We start from the raw sequence: 19,774 nt of genomic DNA, 5'->3' as shown, positions 1-19,774 counted from the left end.
AGTTACAGGAACGGCAAACTTGAATCTTTTTTAATGAGACGTTATGGAGGAAATGTGTGGAACAAGTGTGAGTGTGGTATAGTGTGGGGTTCTGCTATGGCCATCATATTTTTGGGAGTCAGATAAGAGGGAGAAAAACTGTGTGGAACAAAACGGTTAGACACAGTGGCTGCTATGTTGAAGTGTTAAAAAATAGACATACATTTGTAAAACAGATTTAAAAAAATCTTAAAATAGGTCAACCCAAAAAGGTATTAAAAAACCCACCGAACGATGATGTGCTGTACTTCCTATTTTGTAATGGAACCAGTGCAACTGCGGTTTATGATCATCGGCATCAATCTGCATACAGAACCACACACAAGGAGAAAAAAAACTAATGCAAAAACGAAGAAATGATGGCAAAAAGTAGATTATTTTCTTGATTATACTTTTTTCCTCTGTCTGTCATCGTCGTTTTTTTTTGTTTTCATGCATGGTTGTGTATGTGTATGCAATAATAATCTTTGAAGTTGGAAGTTTTTCTCTCTATTTCGATCATGCAACGGGTTGCTCAGCTGTACAGAACACAGGAATAAGATAGGGGAAAAAACTGCAATGTGTTGGTTGATCATCATCGGTCGTCATCATGATTGCAGTGTGTGTGCCCCCTCAGGTACTGCGCTGCCGTTTTGACTGAGGAGAGCGGGAGTTTATTTTCAAGATTCATCATTTTTAATAGGAAAGTGACCGTTTTGCTTGGCGCGCTCTGCTAGTGCATGTGTTGGGGTTGTGATTTTTTTTATTGCGTTTGGGGATTTTTTTGCCTGTTTCCTCCTCTCCACTGTCGTAGATCGATAGAGTTTCTGGAACGACGAGATATAAACAGAACCAGAGTTAGCAAGGAATAGTAGAAAAAAAAAAACACACACAACTGCAATGATTACGCGTACAACCGGAAGACACGTTTTGTGTGGTCGCTCGATACACAAGCGATGGCAAAGCTAATCAGTGACCTACGGTTGAACAATCTTGTGGGGAAGCGTGCTTTACTCACCCCAGTTCGACGACGCCACTGTGCAATGGCGCGATATGCATTTTGATTGGCTTTGAGATTAAACTTTCTTGCGTCGATATTTGTGTGTCTGTATGCACTTGTTTTTTTTTTGCCTACACCCATCTTCTTTGTGCAATGAGATACATTTTTTCCTCATTGCCTCTTGTGCGAGATGATGTTGCATAAAACGGGAGCAAAGGGGTGGCATTCCTCTGTGCAAGCTAATCACTAAAAGGTAATTACCATCCTAACTATCGGGAGCATTATATATTGGGGCGCTCAAAGCTACTATACTACCGACCGTCTCCTCCGCCTTTGGTAATTACGTGATCATCGTCTTCGATCAGAGACAGATGGAGACGATAGGAACGCCGGCTGCTGCACACACGTGCGTGGCCTTTGCCTGTGCTCCGGAAAAGACCGAAGGTTAAAGTGTTTGATTTTTTTGTTGCTGGTGTCCCTATCGTTAATCGGAATTACTGATAGAGGTTGTATTAAAGTGTCAAAATAGAGAACGAAAGAAACAAAAAATGGCTCCTTTTTTGTAGACAACGCAATAACAATCAATGCAATAACGTAGTATGCAACTGCGAGAAAAGGGGGGAAAATAAGGAAGCTTAACGCTTGTCTGCTGCCCAGATGACACCGATTGACAAGGAAGCAAGCAGGGATTAATTGTTCGGGAAATCATAGCACGCGGGAAGCGTGACTTTTAACGGCATTTTGGAGACGGAGACGAACCAAAAGGGAGCGACGAGAGCCTCTCAATGCAAAGATGAAGATGCTCATTTTCCAGCCACCACCACCAGTGGAGTTGGAGCCCCATAATCAAGTGCGTTTGTGTGTGTGTTGCACTTTTATTACGGAGGGCGGCAGCTGTAGGGGAGGGACAAACGTCAATTAGAGTGTGTCGGTGCCTCTTCTGTGAGGCGCCTTTAAGAAGGAGAAGAAGGTGTGCATGGTTTGGTTCCACTTCTGGTGCGCGAAGCCGTTTCGCGTTAGCTCCATGAAGACAGGGGAGTAAAAAACAAAAGTCGAAGAGGATGCCCTAATGTCTTTTTAACAATATCCATACGGAGGTGTTTAAGATGCGCGTCAGTTCATCATAATTAGTGTGTGTGCGCGCGCGGAGCTGCTCAAATTCGGATGAAGCTGGGCTTGAGATGTGGGGAGAGTGTATAATGTAATAAGGATAGGATAAAAAATAGACAAAATTCAACTTCCGCTTTTATTTTTTTGAGAAATAGCTCAAATTCGGTGTAACATTTGGAAACCTCATAAACAATGAACTACAACTATGAGCCTTCACGACGTTTTTAAATACCAAGTGAATAAAATAATGTTGTCGTCGAGACGAATACATTCAAAATCTCCATCAATTTTAATGTTCCGGCTACCAGACTTCTTCATTATGGAAAAGAAATTACTGGAAAATTCAGTGGTTCTTACGAAATTTCATAATAGTTTAGCGAAACTATCAGGTCTCATCGAGATCTATCGTTTAGACGACAATATATCAATTACAGCATCTTTGTACGTTTTTTGATGTTAATAAACACTCCAATTCTTCGATAATTCAAATTTAATATTGAATTTTTAAGGTCGTAAATCTTCAATGATTGCTATAGAATATGCAGAAAGCACTGAATAAAGAAAGTATAAATTAAAGTAAAGGCTCATTAAGGTGGTTGGTTAAAATGAAGCGTCAATTTAAAACATCATCAATCTCCAAGGATTAAAACTATAATTAACCCTTTAGCTATGCGTTCCTCTACGCATAAGCATCAACAAATTCCGTAAGCGGCGGCAATCAGTACGGGAAATATTAATGCAACTACTATTTAGCAGTGGTGCACGGTATCTGCAGGGTACATCCGCAGCGAATGCCACTCGATGTCAACCGATGTCATAGGGCGGCTGGCCCTAACATTCTACCAAGCTAATCTTGTGCTGAGCTTTATGGACACGTGCGAGCGCTACCGGGGGGGGGGGGGGGGGGGAGTGCTTCATTTCCCGCGGAAAGGGCTTGCGTGTGCGCCACCAGTGGCGCAGGAGGTCAAGTAATACGGGACCCGCTATTAGAACTGACTAAAAGAGTAATTCACCAACCGACGGGGTCAGCTGTTAAAAGCTTTGGAAATCATTTGTGGCCTCGTAAGCGAATGCAAAGAGAATGCAGATAATCCACATCAAAAGCGTAGAAACAAAAGGTGAAGATGTTTTTTTAGTCTTCAATGGGATGCACTTCTCTCTCATCAGTCAATGACGACCGTACTCCCGGGGAATAACATAATAGCACATCGTGTTCTACGATTCTGTCGCCGTTGGGATTAGTGTGTCAGAAGACGCGACGACCTTGTCTCGGAGGCTTTCGTGTCCAAGTTAACGATGAAGTTCTACCACGAGAAGGCATTGTTTGTGTATGTATGGCTTGCGTGTTTTTGATTTCCTGCAAAACATTACATTGAAAGTTTGTTCCACAACATCTCAAATTTTGTTTCGTCTGGCACGTTTTGGCATGTTGTGGTTACTCGGTATCATTTCGGAAGTCTCCTAGCAGCACATATTCTAACACAACTTACAAGTGGGCTTGCTTTTTTTGCGCACAACAATAGGTCGTAAACAAGGTGTATCTGTTGGTGTAGCTATTTTGTATCTGGAGAGTCGCGGAATGAGCTCTCAAGATAATCTGGCGCTACCACTTGTTTTGTGGCTGATTTTCATCTTTATCTTCCACCGCGCATCTACAGCTAATAAGAGATGGCGAGTGTAATGTGTGTTCACGCTGCAAGATCATCTTTTGGAGGAGCAATTTGAAAGTTTCTTATTAACTGTGTAGGTATAAAAACGTGCAGGCGCAGACAGCCGGAGATGTCAGTATCATCTTCAGATAAGCTGGTAGGAAGTGTCAAAGCGTGAAATGTTAATCATTAGTGATGGGTTTGCTAGCATCTGATGGATTGGCGTTTACATCAGCCTAGCGTAACGTTTTTATAACTCAAAACTAATCCTATTACCCTAATGTGAAGTGCCCCTAATGTGTATACAGATCAGAGGTCGGTACAGTAAAATGTACCTCAAATGAATGGGAGTCTTTGTGGTAAAATTGAAATATGCTCTATTATGTGCCATTCATCATTCATCGGCAACGTCTGGGAGCCCTTCATCTCGTACCAATCGAAATGGTGGTCGTAAAATTGGCACTAAAGCAACCTTGAAGGCTATAAAGTTTTCCAATAAAACTGTAAAACCGTGTTAACAAAACATGTCCGGACACACGTATAAAACCGCGTCTCGCGACATAATGGTTTATTCATGATGCATGATGCTGCTAATAGTTTCGTTGCAAAATATACATATAAATTTACGTGTGAAAAAATGAGGTGTGAATTGATTGCAGCGCGTCGTGTAGTAGTTCATCGATTGGTGAAGGCCGGCCGGTAAGCTTTTAATTTATTTTTTTACAAATTATAAACGTTTTCAAGTAGAGGGTTGTTTTTGTGTGTGCTTTTATGAACTAATGCCTGTACACGACACAATGCGAGGTACTACTGATGTTTTAAAATAGAAACAAATAAGTTATCAATTTTAATAACCAGCATTGAAGACTTTGGGTCTGTCCATTGGATTGCGTGCGGGCATAAATTCAATATCAATGTCGTGAGAATTTTCCACTTTTCCCGTTCCAAGCGTACACGAAATCAAATGCAAATGTTTCATCGCCCTTTGCGCATCGATTGAATAGCCCAGTACAATTTTACACGGTTTCGCGGGCGTTTGTGTTCACGTAGATTGATTCCAAAGCTGCTCTCCCTGTCGCTCTTTTGCCTAGGCGTCATTCTTCACCGCATAGCTGGAGACATTGGGGGAAGATCATTCCGTAATATTTACATTCTTTATAGTGGTTACACAATTACCCTCAGGTATGCCAACTGCGGTGCGCGGTGTTGTGTCTATGTGACTTTGGAACTTTGTAAATCAACAAGACATCTACGAAACATTGTATTTTACAGCGGGCTTTTCTTCGTATTTTTTTTTCTCCACATTCCAACACGGTAGACATTGTTGGGCTGCGAAATTGCGATTAGTTTTACCATCGCGAGATTTTTGCGATTAATGTCTGACCGGATTGGGGAGCGGGTGGGAACGGTTTAGTGTGCAGTGGGTGATGTCAATCAAAGCGAATTATGGAAGTATACTTTGTAAGAAATAGCTCGCTAGCGCAGAACGAAGATTCGACATCTCAAAAACTGAATACTCATGCTAAGATTAGAAAAAGCTGCGTTACTCGTTGTGTAATGCTATTTACTTCGTTGATAGATCCAAATCCCTTCTCAAGCATCCGTTGCGTGCGTAAGCTGCTTCTTCTCATCAATTGATAGCGCTCACATGATTAGCATATGATGTGCAAGGGGGAGGGCAAGGGAAGAATCGTTAAAACGCTTCCCCCTGGCTATGGGCCGTTATCTCTTACAGCTCGTTTTTTCCCCAACAGCGTGATTTGATGGCTTTCCGTGTTTCCCGTCTTATCGTTGCAGATAATTGGCGTAAAGCAGTATCTAGTCCGGCCGAGGAATTCTACATTCCGCACCGAGTCAGCACCAGGCGGCAGCTCGATCGGTGCCAGCAACAGTCTTACCGGCAGCAACAGCAACATCAGCATCACCAGTAGCACCAACAGTACGGCCAGCGGGTGCCCCGCCGGCATTAACACGCCGTCCGCGGCGCTGGACGGCAGCAGCACGACGGCGATTGCGACCATCCCGGGCGGTGCTGTGTCCCCGGGTGCTGCTGCACCGTCGCCACCGGAATGTGCAATAACGCAGGAGATCCCGGCAATCGAGTCGCTGGTGCAGACGAACGGGCGTCCCCTCGAGGAAGTGATCCAACAGGTAAGTGTCGTTTCGTACTAAGTGTGCTCCAGAAACGAGTGAACCTAGGAGGGTCGAAGACATTTAAGACATTTGCGACAGATGCTCTGCTGCTGGGAGGCTTCTCCAGAATTGACAGATTGAACTGCACACGCGATCCTCGCGAAATCATGCAAACGCGGAGTGCTCGAGATAGGTAATGCGAGCCTGATTGGTGTGCGCTTGTGCTACTACTCTATCAATTCCGAACAAAACTGGCGTAAAAAAGTTGCAATTATGCCTAATCCCCCCTATAGAGACGTCCAAGAGCGAACGCACCGCGGTAAGCTTTTCCGCTGCACTTTGGACCCAACTTCGGCATCGAGTTTTCCCCTGTTTGAGCGCTACGCGTGCAACTTTCACAATCCTATTCCCCCTCTCGCCGCCTTTTTCTTGGAGGTGCCGCGCACGTCTAAAGCCGCACTTACGCGACAGGTTTCCATTTTGTTTAAGTAGTCATTTTTTCTGCCTTTCTTTCCCTCTCCTAAATTCATTTAAACTACCACACCACACACACCGCCTGAATGTCCGATTACATGGCTTGTTTCTGCTCTTGTCAAACGAGCCCTACGGGGCGGGTGGTGTGTGGCCCTCGTGGCGCACGTCATTTGGGGAACAATTTGCATCCATTTTCCGCTGCGCTGACAGTGCAGCATCCCGTTAGTGTGTTGTGTGGTTGTAGCCGGTTTTTCGGGATCAATGCAGGCAATCCGGGCTACATATGTTGCGGCCGCGATTCTAATGCTTCGCTTTTGGGAGCCTAAAGCATCTCGCCCTGGAGCTTGCCGTCTTGACAGCCTGGAAGGTACGGGTTTAGCAGGTGTCCCGTAGGCAAAATTGCAAACGCAACGTGATACCCCGTCTGCCGACAAAAACTGGTTAGATTTCCTGCTTGGTCGCGAATATTGAAGGCAAAATTAAACATGTTCGAACAACTCGGCAGGTGGGAATAGTACAGGCTCTCCTCCACTCCTTTTGGACACAATTTATTTCCTGGTTTGGGGTGGAAATTCTAGACTGGAATTTCACCATCCAACTCCCCTATATCATTGCGCGCGCGTGTGTGTGTCATCATGAGTTATCAGATATTTCGCTAATCTGATGTCTAATGAACGTGATGCAATTACGGCATCGTTCGGAAAGGATCGTTCTCATGCAGTAAATTTCAGACAACCAGATCCAACCGCCGCTACATCTAGCTACATCGTGTTTGATCCAACCGGCCCGGATGAATTGCTCAATGTCATCATTCAGAAGTGCTCGGAGTATTCTCTCTTCAAACGCATCCAATCTTGATTGCCGCACGCGCCTTCACATGCGTACCGCAAATGGGCAGATCAAGTAGATCCCGGCACAAGCTGACTTGAGCTTTAAGTGCGTGTGATTAATTTTTCCGTTCGTCGTTGCTAGTTGAAAAAGGGAAAATCCGTGCGAACGAGTACTTCGAATTCGTGTCAATGGACGAACGCGTTGGAGCAATGCAGATCGCGTTTGAAGCTTGATATCTCGCTCGATCGATCGAACGCACCTCACGTACTATTTCGTATCTGTCGCACATCGTGCACCTGTCCGGTCTGGTTTGCGTTAACTTGAAGTCGTGTCGCTCCTCAGCTAGCTGTGTGTTTGATACGGATTTGCTGATTTTATTATTATTTAATCGACTAAACGACACAACGTCATAGCCGATGATGACAGAGGGGTGGACCTGTGTCTGTTGTGTGTGAGGGGCTACATCTTGTTTTCTTTGCGCATATGCATATGAGCAGTAGAAGTAAATGGAGGAAGGGTTTAGCACAGTGCTCTCTCGGCACAGTGCTTGGAACGAGCGCAACTAGGTCTCTCAATTAATCTAGTTTGAAAACTCGTTCCTTGTGGGATGCTGCTGATGTGCTTGCGCGGATGGGCGCAGGTTGTGTGCGGAACCTATAGCATTCCTAGGGGGGGCCGCCGGCCCGTGATCGATAGGTAGTGGTGATATCGATCGACGGCACCTTGTTGGAGTTGCGCTGTCCGTGTGATGAAAGACAACGGAGCGAGGAAAAAGTGGGAGCGCAGAATCGGCAAGGTGTACTGCACGGGTCATTTTAAATTCATTGAGATCAACTTCGGTTTGACTCTCGCATGGTTGATTTTCCCGTGCTTGTCCTTCCTGTGGAATGGTTGGATGGGACATTTGCCGCTTGACTGGCGTCATTACATACTCGTCGCATCGATTTGTGTCGACTTTCCTGTGCAGGAAGTGTTGTCAGCAGCACAGCATCACCGAGATGGAGTAACATAATGACAATTTGCATACATTGTAACAAGGTCGTTTATAAATAGTTGTGTTGAGAGAACATGTATTGGATTCAATGGAAATATTCAATGGAAATATTCAATGGAAATCGTTACTTGATAGCAGAAGTTGGAACATCAATGTATCGAATAATTGTTGATATTTGGACATTGTACTACAAATGTCTTGATTTGATTTCTCTCCTATGTCAAAGTTGATGGCTTTGTCTAGATTTCTAGGGATTACTTACTCTTTGAAGTAACCAATTCTTCATACTTTTTTGAAAGATATCACCATCACGCTATTCTGTAGCACTTTGGACATTCAAACTCAAACGATGATGGTAGTATGATGGATTTCTGATCTCAAGCAACATTTTCCTGTAAGTCATAGCTTCAAACATTGTGTGTGGAGTACTCTCCGATCTAATGACTTTATAAAATCCTCAGACGTCTTTGTTCCATATGACAGTAACAATATTGTTTGGGGAAAACTATAAAATGGTACTTGGGGAAAACCAGCTTAGATATCTTCTTCAGAGTTTGAAAGAAGTGTGTCGTAGTGTTCGTTGGGTATGTCAACAAGGGTACAAAAACATCTGTTGTTCCATGGTGTGCAGCTACGAATAGATCGATCTGATCTTAGTGTCGAAAGACTTTGGGAAATTTAGGATACTTTTGGCAAATTCTATGAATTCTGTTGTACGTCATGTTGATTCATTGTGACTTCAGTCGTTTTAATTCAATTCCTTAGTATTCTAGGAATAGTTGCAGTGTTTGGGTCGTAGTTTGGAATTCAAAACTTTGAAGTTGACTGTTTCCGCGAAAGAAAGTCGACTTCAGAGCTGACGTATGTAATCTGGCTCCTGCAATAAAGAACATTGAAGTTCAACTCCCTACAAAACCCCGCTTTAAAGTGTTTTCACTCTCAGCGGGTAGGCATTTCTTGTCCTAAGACACAACAAAAAAGCTTTAAAAAACGAACCAGGAAAACACTGGATCATTTAGGCGGGGCTTACTGCACACCTCGTTTAGTTTTCGATCGCATACAATAAGCCAGCGGAGTGGAAATTCATCGATCACTAATCACTTTTTCCACCCCGTTCCGTACGGTAGTGGAACACAACCTGCCTGTTCGCGTCCATCACCACCGTTGTTCGAAGTAATACCCATTCGTGCACATCACAACCTCTACCGTCCGATGATGATGATGATGATGGGCGAACCGAAGAAACCATTACGTTTTTCTAACAAAACCCCTCCCCGTGCCCAGCGTTCCGGTATCTCCGCTGTGGAGCTGTGGAGTGGCGGCCTGTTCAATGTGGAACGCCGCCACGAATGATGGGCAAACCGAATGCAATTGATGGATACCGTCCCGGTTACGGTTCGAGGATTCACCCAAACACCACAAAAGCCCCCCCACAATTGCCTTCAGGAGGAACCTTTAGCAGCAGCAGCAGCGGATCCGAATAGACGGCTTTTAACCATCGCTAGTAACCATCGCACCGGTCCCATAGCACCCGCTGAGCCCGTCCTTGCTTCTCCTGTGTCTTGCTCGGTGCTACTGCCACTACTGGAGCTCTGCTGCTGCTGCTGGTGGTACACAGCCCAATCAATCCTTGGCTTAATTTATGATTTATCCGATCCGCCGAGCCGCGAGAGGGCAAAGGTGTTGCCGCGCGAGAAAAGCACAACAACACACGGCAGCGGCTCGGCCTGGCCCTGCGCCTGTGCAGCAGGGCGTTAATTAATGCTCATTAAGATGCCAGCCTTTGGCCTCTTTGGGCGCGGGCGAGGGGATTCTTTGAGTATAGTTGGGTTCGCGTTTGCGCGTATGTGTGCGCGCATGCGTGGCTCTGTTCACCTGCTGGCAGTGGGCTTTCCGACGCCCTACTGATTGCTGTGCTCTTTTTCTCATTTGTCTGTTCATCTAGCACTGTTGCTCGGTGTCGATATATTGCTTCGGCTTCGGGAGAGTAATTTCAAAAGATATGCAAGCGCAAATGGCTGATTTTATAACAAATTGGTAACAAATGTGTGCAAAGAGAGAATGAGGGAGGAACAGGGTTATGCCCTAACAAAATTGTGTGCGTGTGTGCCTATTCTCCCCTGAAAGGTATGCAAGGTGCGTGGCATCTGTTGGAAATTATGATTCCAATTACCTGGCAAATGGCAAACCACCCAATCCATAAGTAGAACAAACGTACAAAGATCATTGGTATTTCACATGCGCGCACATAAATGAGCGCGCTGCGTCGTCTGTTGGAGGTTGCTTTTACCACCAACCGGTGTTTGATTGTGTACCTCCTGATTTGTGCGAGCCACCACACTAGACACATGCAACTGGTGTGAGGCTGTGTTGTAGTTACGAGAAAATTGGTGACCCCACACACACATCGGAGGAGACCAAGACCTTTCACCGGGCAAGTCGCGCAAGTCCCCATAAGATATCGATCAAAATATGCGCGCGCAATGGTGCTTATAATTCTAGTGATTTGCGCACGGGTCTGAGCGACGAACCTCTCAATTCGCGTACGCCGCCCCATCCCTTTGGCGCAATATTCCCTCACAGGGGTGACCTTCCAGCTGCAACGCGCTGCTCCGGTGCTTTGCCTCCAAGAAAGGTTGCCTGTCCGCGTCAGTGTGTTGAGGCCAGTGCAAATGTCATCGTGCATCCGAGTGAAGACCGATTGCACACTCTTTTGGGGGAGGGGGTTTGTTTGGCAGCGCTCGTTGTAGTCTTTTGTGATAGATCTGAAACGCTGTATATCCCTTCTTTGCTGTCCGTTCTGTGGTGTGTAGTCGCGTAAATTCTGATAATTATTGACACGATGTGTGTCATGCGTTGAACAAGTAGATCCAGTTTTTTTAAATTTATTTTTAGTCGTCACCAATGTTACCTTGGCAATGATATGCTGTGCCAGTGTTTGGCCTTTGCAACGACCTCTCGGTAAGAGTACTACCACTCAAAACATTCATCTCTCGCCTTGGCACGATACTCGGCTGCTCCAGTTACTTGAAGCTGGTTGGGGTTGGGCTGAGCGTCCCTTTTATTCGCACACAGGATTTTGTCCCTCTTCTACCTCCCCTCCCCCCCTCCCCTTTTGGAGCTAATTGATGGATTTGGCTTGTCTCTCGGGGATACATCTTAATGTCCATTTCCCGATGCCCTTCGCCAAGGGTAGAACCACTACATAATTGAGCGGCAGCACAGGTTGTCGGCGTGCACGAAACTGTTGCAAAAGTGAAAGGTAATTTCTCGAGGACTTTCCTTTCTCTTGATCTTCAGGTGGTGGCGGTGGTAGGCCGCCGCTATTGTTGTTTTGGTTAATTTTTAACGCCTTGAATAGAATGGGCAGGCTTCCTCCAGGTCGTTTATTTTGGGACAATCGGTTCCGGCCATTTAAGGCGTTGCTGCGCTGACCTGAAGCAAATTCGATTATGTTATTTTATTGGCGTGTGGTTTTTGAGGTGAAAAGTTTATCTCACGGCGGGGTGTAGAGCTCATGGTCACCACTTTGACCGATGACTGATAAAGCTTGAAATGTTTTGTACAATTAATTAAATTTACATAACGTACAGTGTGAAGAGTTTCCTCTAGCATATAGTGCGGAAATGCCATCCTGGTTTTTTGCGTTCCCTCGGTAATGATAAATCTCTCTAGAAACGCTGCGTTTTTTTTTTTGTATTCCATCTAATTCCACCACTGCAATCCACTGGCATTAACGATTGTGGCTCGGTTGTTAAGTGCTCGTTATGCACGCGAGGGGCTCCTTTTTTCTCCTGGCTTAGCTTCATCCTAGCTTTGGCGACCGGAAATTCCTCATCTTCGTGTACCGCGCGTGGAGGAGAGATCTTAACGATGCTAAAACACGGGTACTACGCGTCACTCACAAAAACTAGATCGCTTTAGGCGCACTTTTACGGAATCTGCATGCCTGGAGGGATATCTTAAGCCGCCGGAGCGTCGCCTGAGGTGTAAAAAAGATCTCCAAGGGGACAGAAAAAAAGGAAACAGAAAAACATGAGCCAAAGAAAGCGAAAATGGTGTTTATCCAAACACATTACGGTCGTTGCGAGGTATTATGTGTCTTAGTTTTTTCATGTAATGGATAATTGTTTAGCATAGTTTTTGTGTGCGTCCCTATGGCACGGAATAGATGTAAAATGTATGCCTAAAAGGGAAATAAATTCCCCATCAAGCGGTAAAGGAATGCATTTCACTCGTCTCCGGTTAAAAGGGGTTGTAAAAAGGGGGTTTAATTAATTTACAGTTTCATACCGTCGTTCAACTGCACAAAAATCCACGAAAAAAAAGCATTGAAATGAAAATAGCGAACGAAACGATGTGCTCTACTTTGGGCTAGTATGTAAAAAAAAAACATGTACGTCCTTTAAATGGTCTGGTACATGCAATGTAAAGTATTACCATTATCTCTTGCAACTCACAATCATTCGCCTTCGCACAGTGCTACAGATCAGAGCGTTGTTTATTTGTGTTCCGTTCGTGTACGGAACACCGAGCAAGGTTCCCCAGATCACACAAGGCGCGATCATCATGACGCTGATCGCTATGAAGACAGTAATTTTCGATAATCTCTCAGGAAAAAAGCTGCCCTACCGGGTACAGTAGCTAAACCGACGCAGAAAGCTGCCAACCAACCAACCAACCAACCAATCTGCCCCGAAGGGTGGCGCTCGCCCGTCTTCGAGAACAACTTTTACAAGTACGGTTCGGTTCTATTCGTTGCCGCCGCCGCCGCTGCGGTATGATCCGCGTTAGCGGCATACTTAGTTGGCATACGCTACAATTGTTACGAGATCCGGTCGTCCTTAGTGCGCGGGATAAAAGCGATCTGAAGCGATGCTGGTGGATGTGTTCGCACGGAGAAGTAAAGAGACTCCTTCCTTGCCTACTGCACGAGGGGGGAAGTACTCACCATCTCACGATGCCCTAGGACCATTTCGTAATAATATAGTGCCGGCCGTGTGGCGCGCAAGGTAATGACAGGAAGAGCTTAGTTTAATTAATTGGCACGTGCACCAAGCACTGCAACACAACGGTGTGGCGCTGATGAGGGCAAGATTAGCTGTCTAATGAAGCACAGCACACGTTTGCGCGGTTTCTTGCATCAATGTATGTTTGTCCGTGTTTGGAGATGAAATGATAATAAGATATTTAAAGTAAAGGTATGTTTGTTGTTGAAGGGAGTGAAAGTGCTCTTCTACGTGTTTGTATAGAAAGATCTAACTATTTATCGGGTTCAGTCTAGATTCGATCGTAGGTTCTGCAGTGTCCTGTTTCATGCACTTGCGCTCGGCTCTATTAGACGTCACTTACAATGAGATGTGTTTTTCCAATTTGAATCACTTCGAGCCTTAAAAAGTCTTCTGTTTGAAGTTGTGAATTCTTATGTTTGAAAGCTCGTTTTGGCTAAAAATGTATTTCAGAGTATTTCTTGTAACTAACTATCATTTCTTTAAAAGTAACGATATGAACTTAATATGTATGTCCAATACTCTCCAATAGTAATAGGCACAGCTAGTTTCATTGCTTTTCTAAATCCAATCCACTATCGCATTATTTTGACGTGATGAATAAGATGTTGCCATAGATTTTCCATCTCTCGCACTGGCAGATTATTTGCCGATCAAAACAGCAAATCAAAGTCTTGATTCACCTGCCTTCAGGTGAACTTGGAATTAGCATTTCGAAATTCAGATCCTCCACTGCCTTTAAATCTTTCATTTGCCTATCTCCTGTCCGACTCGAAACCTAATTTGGATTTTGTGTTGTATGCTTTTTTGTCCCCTCTATGGACGGATTCATCCAAAGGAGAAGTTAAGCGAACAATTAGCCTGGTAGAAGGCTGTATCAGTGTCGTTTCGTTCGTTGATTCCTCTTCCCAAGGATGTAATGGCACTGCTCGGTTGCTCCCCAGTGTGCGCATGGTTGGAATTAGGTTGCAAAGATATGCGGATACGCTTTAGCCGACCAGAGGAACTTAAAAGGAAAGTCCCAAATCTGTGTCATGTTTACCGATGTTTGCGAGACACTGGGGGGACAACCTTCATTAGCATGCTCCGTCAATTATGGAATTGGCTACGTAATTCACAACCTCACAATGGGAGGCTGTTGTGGTTATTTCTCAACAGGCGATATGTAAAGCGAGAGCCAATAAAAACACAGGAAACGTGACAGTTCCTTCAGATGGTGCCTTTGGCACAGCAACAGCATCCTCGCGCGGGAACGCAACAAAGCTAAGCTTTCGTAAAGGGCAATGCTAAGCGATGGGTTTGTACAAATATTGATGAATAAAATGTGCAACATTTGTCACCCTGCGAAAAGTGCATTCCTTAAATATTGGTGGCCGGCGTCCTCGTATTTGAAGTTTCCTTGCTGTAAGAGCGTCATGTGTACAAGTGGTGTGAATGGTAAATGGTGTAGAGGAGGGAGTTAGTGGTGGAAATGTAGCGATGCAATTAATTTCTTACTGCTACACGCAACAACTGGAGAAAAGGACCATATCAACGTGTTGTTCGCCGCACTGAAATGTAGGCTTTGAGACATTTTTGTGTACTTTGTGTAGACAAATCCAAACTGCAAGCTACCGTCAGCCCCTGTCACACTCTTCACTTGTTGATATAACGATGTTTTAAAGTGACAAAATATAACTGACATCAACAACAGCAAAAACTGAATAGTGAATAGCAATTATTGTGAAGATTTTGTAGCCGCTCTACGACGAGATATCCATGGTTTGTTGGCTCACTGTGTGCCTTCTCCTCACTCTGCAGTTCTGTTTAGTTTTATAGTACCTCCGTCATGTAACAGACGTTTAGCTTGTGCCTAAAGGTAACAAAAAAAATGGACGCTTGTTTAGCGTCCGTGTGTGTTTTAAGATGCGGAAAGTCCGCGCAAAACGACTCCGAGCGGGACAAATGGGTCTTTCGGAGGTACTCCGTGGGTTTTTCATCATGTGATGGTCACTCGCTGCTGTGTTTCATGTGTTTGACAGGGAAGTCATTTTTTCGTTATAAACTTAAACATTTTTTAACCAGTGGTTTGGAACTTGGTTTCACAATTCTTTCGTTCATCTATTTCTTCCCCTCTGTGTGTGTGTGCGTGTTTGCATCAAACTCGTAAAACTTTCATCAACGTCACTTTTCTCCTTCGGTTTCTTTTAACCGGCTAATGTGTGGTTGGCGTAGGCCAGGTAGGAGAGTCGCGACAATAAATCACTCTGATAGTTATGTTGACAGTTTTTTTTTGTAGGGATTTTTCGAACACCAACGTCTTCAAAATTAGACCCAATTTGGAGCACGGTCGTCGTTGCGTGTGTTCTATCTCAGGTGGTGCCGTAAATGATCTACTTCTTCGGGTTGCACGCCAAAACACGCTCCACTTGGCAAAGATGCTAGCAAGCTTAGTGTGGTGGACGGTCTTGCTTTGCAGAGTAAGAAGGGCTTTCATTGGCGTGGACATCGGGGAAGTTTGATGACGTGAAGTAACACAAACTGTCTGTACCTCCTCCATTTCATAAACGCAACCTGACACTCGCTCGAACGGAAGTTATGAATCTGACAAAGTGGGTTGTAAAGGAGGACCTCTGACTGCTTGTAACACAGAGGACCTTTGCTTTTAATTAGCTCGATTAATGGATGTAACAAGAGTTTGACTTTCAGTGGGCCTGTATACCCCGTGTACGCTTGTGACGACACACTGGCACAAAAACTACTACGCAGGTCTAGCAACATGTGTGGAGGCTACTTCGCAGTGTTAAAAGTTGTGCATAATGTTGTTTTTCTCTGGACGGTGTTGTAGCAGTAGCAGCAGCAGCAACAGCTACAAGTCATGACGCAAAGTGGCAAGTTTTGGATTAGAGTCATCGTGACGGCAGCTCCAAAGCAGTTTCTGCTTTCCTGCTCGAAAGCAAGTGTGTGACGATTGTGTTGTATCATTGTCTGAAATCGCTTTGTCATAGTGGCGAAAATGCTAATCAACCAATTCAAGTACATCCGTCACAACGTTGTGTGTGCCTTTTTTAGATCGAAACTGCTGGAAGTTTGGGTTCCTGAGAAGGTTCTTGATAGAAAGAGTGCCTTGTGATGTGCTTATGTTTTGACCGTTCTTTGAAGCACTATGCACTTGAAACACCAAGATTTTGGAGCAAGAGCACAACTGAATCATGAGTTCGGTACATTACATTCAACTTTGTCAGAGCAACTGTATTGTTTAATCGATTTTTGATATCACTTTCAGGTGTTGTTTCTTTTTGATAAGACATTGTTTTGTGAAATACGCGTCGAGACGACCACACGCGTTGGTGTTAGTCCCTTGTAAGACTCGGCAGTGTAATCGATAAGAGCTTCTGCCGTCTTCTCGCCCTACCCTTTTCTCCCTTTTCAACTGATCGTGCCCTATGGCAAGAAGAGTAATAAATATCTCAAATCTCCCGCAATAACACACCAATCATAATCGCTTTACGGAACGGGGCGGTTTGATAAAACGTCAAAACATGCTCTCCGCCAAACCATGCCAACGTCTGTAGGAATGCTTTTGAAGTGGAGAAGATGATTATATGGACGTTTCCCTTGACTCCCAGGAAGGTTACTTGCAATTTTTGCCGGCCGGGGCCACTCCGATTGCGCGCTGCACGCCAGGGCAGGTGTCGAACAATGGTTCGAAGATAAGCGTTCGTACCCACCGTTGCATTTACAGCGGCGTGGCGGCGGCGGCGGCTCGATGGTGCGCATGAGTGTCCCGCTGTGAAGTGTGTCGCTTGATGTGATATGTGCCGAAGCCTTGCGCTCGCTGCCAAGAGCAGGGCACAAAGTTCAAGTAAATCCGCAATTCTCGATAGCATTCCAGCGTCGTCGCGGGCGGCGACGTAAGCAGAGAAATGTGCATCCGATTCGTCGTCATCTTTGGAATCGGGATGGTCAAAGGTTTAGACGGTGGGTGACGTAGGGTGGCATCCCCACAGTGTGTACACCTGCAGCGGTGCGCCCGTCCGCTTAAGGCTTATCTGTTTTAGCACCGTACTCCTCACCCACGGTTCTTATCGGTTTATTGTGTATGCTCAGCTTTGTTATTCTTGTTGTTGTTGCTTGTCTCTTGAGAATTGTTTGTCTCCGTGAAATGGACGCTGGTGGACGATAAGAAGGTGTGTAGCGTAAGAATTGTTCGCAACTAATCCTAATGCTTTTTCCTTCTCTTTCCTTCTTCCTCTTCACAGTTTGATGAGTACACCAAGTCGCTCAATCTGGACCCGCACTGTGCCAGCTTTCGGCTAGTCACCGACGGGCAGCTACCACTCCGGCAGTGTCTCCATCCCGAAGCGAGTGCCAAAGACATCGACCTGCCCCAGTACTACTGGCGGTTTTGTGACCTGCGGAAGGAGTTTGTCCGCTTCCGGGCCGGCGATCTGTCCCGCGCGCTCGTCCCTGTGGCCGAGGCGCAAAAGCTCCAGTCGATGCCGAGTCTGCCGCCAACGCCGGCCTCGGTTGCGGAAATTATTAAAGGTAAGAGAAAGAGAGAGAAAGAGAGAGAGAGAGAGAGGGGAGGATTTCGTGGCGTGCTAAGTTTGAAGAATTCGTCACGAATAACCTAAACCAAAACCCCCGACAATGGTTGTAGGCTCCAAAACACAACACCACACCTACATACAAGTTTTAGGCACGATTACGATAAGGGTAACGCCATAAATTGATGTCCGCACACACAGCGCCTAAACGCCGTTCGCAGTGTGTGTACCACGGTGGAGCAATTACGATGAGCAAGCGGTTCCTGGATCGGCGCATTAGGCTAGGGTGTACCAAATGTGTTATCACATAAATCATAAGCGTTAGGACGTTAGGGTTAGTACCATTCTACGGTGACACTTCGGTGTATAGAACAGAGCGCCTTAGGTGATGTTGATTGAGGTGAGCTACTGCTGAAATTGATGGAGTCTATTACCATGTCAAATCACTTACTCGTGAATGTGGCCTTTAACAAGAATGTGTCATGTATCTAACTGTGTTGGAGCGCCAGTCGATAAGATTAAGAAGTATGCACTTTTTGCGTACCTGCTGCGCGCTAAACCTCTCGAGTAGCTTATCTTGATGATAATAGCTTCATGTGAAGCTTATGTTTGTGAGTCACTTGAACGTGAATGACTTTGAACATTTTTATATAGCTAAAGGTGTAGTGTAAAAGCAGCTCCAAGAAGAAGTTGTTGTCGGTTAGTGTAGTCGCACCTCTCCCTGTGGCGTGTGTGTACCCGGCAATGACATCTGCGTGAGCTCTGGAATCACTTTTTGGGTGCTATTGACAACGACCCAGACAGCAAGCTTTCGACAGGTTGCTTTCGTTTTTGCCGAAGGTAGATTTGTGTGTCTATAAATAATAAATAATTGTTTTTCTTTACGATTCCGAACTTCAAGGAGCAAAAAAAAACATTGTTCAGATTGTACCGTCGTATCCCCTTTTCCACCCGTTTTTGTTGTTGCTGGTGCTTTCCTGAAGACAATTGTCGCACACACAAAAAAGAAAGCAATTTTTTGGCATATGTCAAAACTGACACAAACCATCGACAAGTGGGCCCCGGTTTGTTTCGTTTGCCGGAATAATGCTTCAATCCAGCTCAAATCTTCACTCTTGTCTCTCTCCCCCTCCTGGCTGTGGGGGCCAATTGATTGATGGACTTATTGAGCTGAGTGTGAGCCCAAAGTAATTTGCGCACACCGAAACATGCCGTTGGCCTCATTTGCGTGTAGCGATCGTCGCACGTGTGCTTTTGTTTTTTTGTTTTATTCGGTTTGAACAATCTTTTTATCTGAAAATTGGCCTGCGCAAGAAGGGCAAAGGACATTTGGCATTACCAAAATGGCTATTGCTTATCGGTGATCCCAAATTGAACCTTTTTTGTTGTGGGCTTTTGTTGGTGGTGCTGTCAAACAGCGCTTTAATTGGATTTGTTCACATCCTAAAAACGAGCGCGCGCGCGTGTGTGTGTCCTTCGAGCAGTGTTTTGAACCCCGCGGGCTTAATATGTTACGAGTTTTGAAGGTGACAACAAAAAATATTTGGGAAATTATATTGAAAATCATCGTTAGTGCGCCTACGAGATTAGTGTGTTCTGAAATGTCTTACCGAAGTTTCTTATCGATGGACGTTCGTTGGGTACAGTCGTATCGATTAGAAGTTCTCGCTCGTGTATGTGTGTGTGTCTGTGTCCACTCATGTACTTGGTACATTGCGCTAGAACCCTTCAAACAGAGGTACAACAAAAAAGGACATTAAGCCTGACAAAAAGCAAATGGTATTAAAGCTGTGTACAGCGCGTGTGGCGTCATTTGTTTGGTTCACGGTTACGTACTTCACTCGACAACGAAACACAACGAGCTCCTCGGCAGCAGCAGCAGCAGCAGCAGCCAGGAGTCAATGGCGATGTTTCGCGCAAGTGTGAAACAAATGATCGTTTTTCTTCCCGCTGTCTGCAGTGCCTGTCGTCGTGGACATAGTCCGACGTGATCGTTATTACAAGACCACGATGGTGATTCGTTACTG

At 45.1% G+C, this 19,774-nt stretch overlaps 1 protein-coding gene across 2 annotated transcripts in view; it reads left to right on the top strand.

The window, feature by feature from the left end:
• The window catches only part of LOC121600675 (RNA-binding protein fusilli), a 79,564-nt gene that overhangs the window by 36,877 nt on the left and 22,913 nt on the right, over window positions 1–19,774 (top strand). For both annotated transcript variants that reach the window (XM_041929507.1, XM_041929506.1), the window contains exons 3-4: window positions 5,575–5,928; window positions 17,460–17,745. In XM_041929507.1, the coding sequence (XP_041785441.1) occupies window positions 5,575–5,928; window positions 17,460–17,745 (640 nt within the window). The remainder of the gene's footprint in view (window positions 1–5,574; window positions 5,929–17,459; window positions 17,746–19,774) is intronic.

The sequence above is a fragment of the Anopheles merus genome, chromosome 3L (genome assembly GCF_017562075.2).
Source record: "Anopheles merus strain MAF chromosome 3L, AmerM5.1, whole genome shotgun sequence".
Classification (NCBI taxonomy): Eukaryota; Metazoa; Arthropoda; class Insecta; order Diptera; family Culicidae; genus Anopheles; species Anopheles merus.
The sequence above is the reverse complement of the archived record's forward strand: the minus strand, read 5'-3'. Positions and strand labels throughout refer to the sequence as shown.